We start from the raw sequence: 6,675 nt of genomic DNA on the forward strand, positions 1-6,675 counted from the left end.
TGGATCAGTAGAAAGTCTTCTCGTCGCTACGTCAAACCTGTCCTTCTCACCTAGAGATAGGGGTGGTAATGGACTCTAAATTTTACACTACAAAATTTAAGGATCAAATTATATTAGGATTGAGCTCTATTTCTATTCATTTTTTAACTAAAATTAATTAAGGGCTCAAACGAATTGTGAAGAAACATTTGAATGATCAATTACCACCCCTACCTAGAGATCAAACACTAGAAATTGTGGAGCAGCCATAAAAGTACACAATACTCTATATTCCATGTTGGTGAGTCTTGAAAACATCAAAAATACTCCAAAAGTTAAATGGTACCTTCATAGGCTTACTGTTTCCACTTTGCCCAAATTTGTATAGAAAGAACAGTATAAGAATTGTGCCATAGTGTCCTGGCTGGACCCCAGTTCATTGTAAAATAGATATTACCTTTAGTTAAAAGGCGCTCGAATTTCAGTCTCTCCCCGCGTTTCACGCGCTCTCGGCCGCACGCGAGCCAACGCGTGGCCGCACACCACGGACCCGAAATTATACATCAAATCAACCAAATTGCAGCGTTGCGTCCGGTCTTCCTTTCCCAACTCGGTCGACGCGTTCGCCACGGCTGCGCAGTCCTCCTCCTCGCCTCCGATCCCCTCCCTTCGACGATGCGAGCACACCCGCTCATCCTCTTCGTACCTGCACCGCCACCTCATCCTCTTCCTCGCCGCGCCGACACCCACCGCGCTCTCTCCCTCCCGCGGCGACGCCCTTCGCCAACGAGAACCGCACGCCGTCGTCTCCCACGGGCACTGTCGCACGCTGGGCCACGCTGCAGTCGGTGGCGCCGCCACACCTTCTTCCTCCATGTGCCGTCGCCGCCCTATTCTTCTTCGAGATGCAGCCGCTAGCGCTGCCCTCCTCCCAGCTCCCCTTCATGGCCGCGTGCAGGTGGACCGCTCCCCACCCCGTCGCCTTCCTCCTCGTACTGCCCCCAAGAACGCCCTAGGTTACTTTTTCTTAGATTTGCCTTTTGGTTTCAAGTATGTTTCTCTGATGCCCTAGCTGTCTGGTGGATTAAATTTAATTATTGAGCTGCAACTTTCACCAATTGGTTTGGAGAAAGACAATAGAGGCTTGGGTTCTTTTAGTTAAGAAAAATTGCGTCCGTGTTCAGTTATAACATAAGATTGTTTATTGTTCTCTGTAATCTCACATTTCTTTTTCTATATATGAATAGGGACTATGTGCCAGTGTTAGTTTTTGGTACCAGTCTACAGGTCTTTCATTTCTACATTCAAAGGTGAGAATCAATCATGTTCGGCTCCCTTTAAAAAAGTAATGTTTCCCAATCCTTCATAGTAAAACTAAACACACATTGTAAAGACATTTGTCGTACGAGATCTTTTATAGAGGTGTGTTTTAACCCAAAGGCAGGCTGTGGAGATCAATTCCAGATATTGCCTTCTTGTTGTGTCTCAGTTGATTTTTTTTAGCATTGAACGTAACTTACAGTTTGACATAACAAGCGGTGAATGTAACACTACAGTTTAACTCAACAAGCCATTGGCTGTAGCTCACAATCAGCTTGGCTGAACTGCCAAAAAAAATACAAGCAGTCCATTACAGTTCAACTTAACAAGAGCAGTTCTGTTGGTAAAGCCGATGCAAATAAGTACCAATTGTTAGTTAGGAAGGGAAAAGTGTCAGCAGTCAATGGCTGATTAAAAAACTAAATGTCTTTGAATTTGTTGGGCCGTGTGCCTAGTGCCTGGCCTATTAACTGGCTTGTTCGCTGCGGCTTTAATCCGACTGCGACTGCGGCTTCTACAGTATTTTGTCTCTAGGAATTGCAGCTGCAATAGTATTTTGCAGCTGCAACAGTGCTCCCGCATGGGCAGCCGAACAAGCTAAACATGTACATATATACTTATTATACCAGTGAGGTGTGTGTAGAGTAGTGTACTCTGTACTCTTCCAGAAAACTTTACATGGTACCGGAACCGGGACCAGCGGCGACGGTGTAGTGGTGAGGAGGCAGAGGAGTGCCTTCGGCCTCGACGGAAGAAGGCCGCCGATGGAGAAGAAGACCAGCTGGGAGCGTGGCGCGGCGTCGCGGTCGTGCACGAGGAGGAGGAGCCTGCACTTGCCGGAGGGAGAAGAAGCATGTAGCACGGTGCGGTGCTGCAGTCGTGCGTGAGTAGGTTCTTATTATTGTTTTCTATCCTGCTGGATATGTAGTCATGACAGTTAAATTATGTACAACTATGATTACAAACGGGAATACAAGCTAGGAGTTGAGACCACAATCCTTATGAAAAGTTACACTGTAAGTATGTCGTCCTGCTTGCATTTCTTCCATGTTCCTTTTCTCACTGTAAGCTTAGTTTTTGTGATCAGCTTCCAGATAGAAGAGTTATTAAAGTAGACACTAAACGATTCCAACCTCCTGAATCTCTTTTTACTCCTGTAACACTTCCATTTATATTTATACATAATGGTATTGTCAACAGTACACATAGTTTCCATCAGTTTGTTAATAGTGCACCTTTAGATTGAATGAGCTTCTTGCAGAGCACCAAGGATTAGGCATTGAAATGTGTGGATAAAAATATTAGAGGACCACACATCATTATTATGCAACATTGTCTATGCACATGAACATAATTGTATCGGTAGTAAGCCGCCAGCATGTTTGAAAGTTAAAAATGTGAATTAAGAACGAATTATCGTATCCTGCTATACTTATGCAACCTACCAAGAATTAGGGCATTGTAGAAACCATATAAAGTATTGAGATCAATTTGAATTTGTCTGCCTCATGATTTTTTGATACCTGACCTTTATGAAGGTAGAGGACAACATTAAGGATGATCATAGACTACCAACATTCTTCTTCAGATTAAATGTTAAATTCAGTAATTTAATTTGTTTCAGGTGAGCCTTCTTCACATATTGAGCAACAATAATCATCTTCGTGGTCATGGTGGTGATGACCATGATGCGCCTAGAAATGCATGTGTGAAATATTCAATATATGTCACCATTTCTATTTTCAGTAATACAAGATTAGACCATCCCTGCACATCTGCCTATCTGCCTGGCAAAATATTATCGTCGCTTCCAAGATTGAGAATATGGCTGCGTTTGGAAAGCCTTAGATTCTAGCATTGGGTAACATGTCTATTATCCCACATTATCTAAGTTTAACTAGATACTCATATTTTATGAAAAAAACTGCACTGAAAAATCACGAGGTGCTAGATGTTGCGCTAGCAGCAGCATCATAGCACATCTTGTCTATTCCAGTTACAAATGTGCATATTGTAGAATATTTTTGTAACATACTGCTGCTCCCTTCCATTCGTTTTGGTTTTGGCAATTTTCTATGCACGTGTCGCTCATCCATGGTACCTCTTTTGTACTAAGATCATTGTGACATTTAACATGTTTACATCATCTCTTACTCGACACATACTCACTGGACTAATGTTCTTGTCCCTCCTTTTGCTTTCCTTAGCAGATGGCGGAGGTTCTAATAAGTAACCTTATGATTGGAAATTGCAGTGATCGGTTGTGTGTACGTGTCTCCCGTCTGTGAAAAATTTATGATCCCGAGGATGAGTATAAGCTTTTCCATGCTCATATGGTCCTCATCGACGAGGAGGTACGCGACCTGCTTACTACATGAAGCATGCTGCATACCAGATCAAAGAAATTTTAATATGGGGTATGCATGGTTGAGCTTCATGCTACTTTTGTTTGCCACGAATGTTATCTTTCTCCCTTGTCAAAAAACAACATCTCAATTGGTATTGCATAGTAATTGATAATTGTTGTGGGCTCTCTCTTTCTGCTAGCTGCAGTACATACCGGAGTAGTGCAAGTAGACTTTTAAACGATGGGAGAAACCTGTGTAGTATATCAGAAAGGAACCATAATGGAAGAAATATGCAATAATTTCAGATTCTAGGACTTTTGTGGTGCCAATATGATGATCGTGTTTCTTTTATTTTGTGCAGGCTGGCAGTGCTCATGCTCAAATATACCCTCCACTCACTGACGTTTTCAAACCTCTGATAAAGGAGGGCAATGTCTACAATGTCTCCTACATTCAGATCAAGAAAGCTAATAGGATGTACAAGCATGTTGACAACGATATCATGATCGGTTTCACAAAATGGATCCTATGCTGGTAAGTTTGTCTAACCTTGCTATTTACACTTCTATTAAAACTGACTGCAGAGGTCCACTTTGGGTTCGTGCACTGCTGGGTTGGTCCTATTTAGACCATATACTTCGAAGCCTCCTATTTTTAGCCTGCACTTAGTACCATTTCTAATAAGTTTGAAACCAGTCCTGAGAGTACAATACATTTAAACTGGTTATGCCTTGAAACCAAATGAAGAACACACAAACAATATGGCCACTTGTCCCAAAATTCAGTGGCATGGAATAGGCATACAAACATATTTAGTTGGATCTAATCACAATTACAGTTTTGCAAGATTATAATTCCACTAGACAATGTGTGAATTAGACCTTCTTTGTTTTCCCTCGATACTATATGTCTGTGTTTGATATCCTGCTTGGATCTAACATTAGCTTGGAAGACATGACACATGAAATATTTATGGAACTTTATACTCACATTCTTGTTTTTGTTTGTAGCCTCAACAAACCCGCGGTTTGAACACGTGACAGATGACGGCTTAGCTTCTGTGGATGGACATCTTGGTCGCTTTTGTAGATGGAATGTTTGGTTGGCTTTTGTAGACAGAATTAGGCTGCACTTGTGATTGTGTAACGCTTATGAGCATGGTTGTGTGGACTGTGTCGGCCAAAGTATACCTCCCAATGCCTTGTATATATCACATGCTTAGCTGTCTATCCCCAACTAGGTCGCCTGATAATAGACTTCGATCATGTCATGCTATTCTATAACAATTTTCGCTGTAACTTGCCTAATCGTCATACTATGGTACACGCTTAAATTTGGTGCTGCAACTTTATTGTGGATTATGTTCAGTCTATCTGTGTTTAGTTTGGTGTTTTGTTGGTGATTCGATCATACACTATTTAATTTGAAAATAACATAAAATACAATTGCTTATTTATTTTTTTCCTGTGCTGGATAGGGCGCCCGAATGGGCGCCGCCTGATCTAGTGGATTTGATAGCGCAGACCCAATGAGACTTTCACATGAGTGAGATCTGAAAAAGATAAAACCGAGGCAAGTCTTCTCACAAATACGGAGAGACTGTTTCCAACCCACGACTTAGTGACTTTGTAAGACAGCTCTCACCACTGCATCAATCCTGTCCTTCACATTTGATGAATTCAACATGAAAAGAATACAACACAGGAGACACACATCTTAGGGCATCATATGTGGCAACTAAACCATGGACCTATAATTCTAATAAAGGTAAACATGGTTCACTAAGCAAAGCAACAGCATATTTCAGTGCTCGCTTAGTACCAATATGGCTGCCATTCTCTAATCACCGCAAATTGCTACATATATAGGCCAAACAAGGCATGCAGGAATATATTGAGTACCTTTACTCAAATACTAAAACCCAACCCAAGGGGAGAGACATGCCGAACACATTGCTTGAAAGTAGAGAAAAGGCACCCAAAAACAAATCCTTACGGTCTTACCTCCACAGAGAGACCTTTACTGAAAGACTGACCAAAGTGATAATGGCTGTATTTAGTGTGAAAAATTGCTAACAGTGCTACGTAATACAGAACTAGCTCATAAAGAAAACGAAATAGCATCTAAGTGCCTTCTTGATGAACCACCAGTCCACCACAACAAAACCTCACAAAAATTGGGATTTTCTACAGAAGTTTTGCAGGCAACGTAGAATGAATGAATAGTGGAGCATTTGCTTCACATTAGATTCAAATTCCACCATTGCAGTGCAACTAGTTTGCAACTTAAGAAACTAGAACATCAAATACTGCAATAGCCCAGAAAAGAGAGAAAAATACAGCATAAAGTTATAATGTCAAATTGCCACAGCTCACTGTTAAGACTTATTTGATCTAGTGAAACCTAGTTATCTATTAGTAAAAATTAATTACTGACAAGTATACAGGTGCATCATGAAAACCAAAGATTAAGTGTGATCAGGTAGAGCTAGAGCAAATTTGAGGGGGTGTACTTGTCTTGCGGGTGCATAGCTTTTTAGTATGAAGGTGCAGATGAGGTGAAAAATTGATCATAATCACTGTTTTTCATTTTTGCTGTGGGTGCGCTCGCGCCACAGTTTTATACATAGTAGCTCCGCCCCTGAATGAGATAAATAATTAAATCTTAGTTTTTCTGAAGAGTATAGTGCACATTACTATGCCACTAACTAAACCCTACATTTTGAACAGGAAGAGCATAGTGGCACAGTGCTGTAGTACTAACCGTTGTTAGAACCATCAGTGGCCTAGCATGGTTGCTGCACTTTATAAATGTTATATTCAACCACGCATAATGCACTCAGCATGCAACATAGTGACAGGCTTATAGATTCATAATAACATACATCTTAGGATTAGCGACGAAGTGCAATCAATTATATTAAGAGAGAGTAGCATAGTTACATTCTAATAAGTTCTTGAAGTTACCATGGCAAGGATGTTGCCAAAATGAAAAACTGACTATTTTGTAATATTTCATAATCTTCATG

The 6,675-nt window shown here is 41.0% G+C and overlaps 1 protein-coding gene across 22 annotated transcripts; it reads left to right on the plus strand.

The window, feature by feature from the left end:
• Positions 1 to 571: 571 nt before the first annotated feature.
• Positions 572 to 5,017, plus strand: LOC100383597 (uncharacterized). 22 transcript variants are annotated; one of them, XM_035959593.1, is made up of 8 exons: positions 575 to 937; positions 1,227 to 1,289; positions 2,000 to 2,186; positions 2,838 to 2,923; positions 3,046 to 3,160; positions 3,554 to 3,653; positions 4,009 to 4,181; positions 4,658 to 5,017. In XM_035959593.1, the coding sequence occupies exons 6-8, from the start codon at positions 3,633 to 3,635 to the stop codon at positions 4,677 to 4,679; spliced, it is 216 nt and encodes a 71-aa protein (XP_035815486.1). In that variant the 5' UTR covers positions 575 to 937; positions 1,227 to 1,289; positions 2,000 to 2,186; positions 2,838 to 2,923; positions 3,046 to 3,160; positions 3,554 to 3,632; the 3' UTR covers positions 4,680 to 5,017. The 22 variants fall into 22 exon arrangements, with proteins under 22 accessions (XP_035815476.1, XP_035815480.1, XP_035815472.1 ...); XM_035959595.1 differs by having other exon boundaries at positions 859 to 995; XM_035959583.1 differs by having other exon boundaries at positions 572 to 937; positions 1,227 to 2,186; positions 3,507 to 3,653.
• Positions 5,018 to 6,675: the final 1,658 nt, after the last annotated feature.

The sequence above is a fragment of the Zea mays genome, chromosome 1, assembly GCF_902167145.1.
Source record: "Zea mays cultivar B73 chromosome 1, Zm-B73-REFERENCE-NAM-5.0, whole genome shotgun sequence".
In the NCBI taxonomy this organism is placed as follows: Eukaryota; Viridiplantae; Streptophyta; class Magnoliopsida; order Poales; family Poaceae; genus Zea; species Zea mays.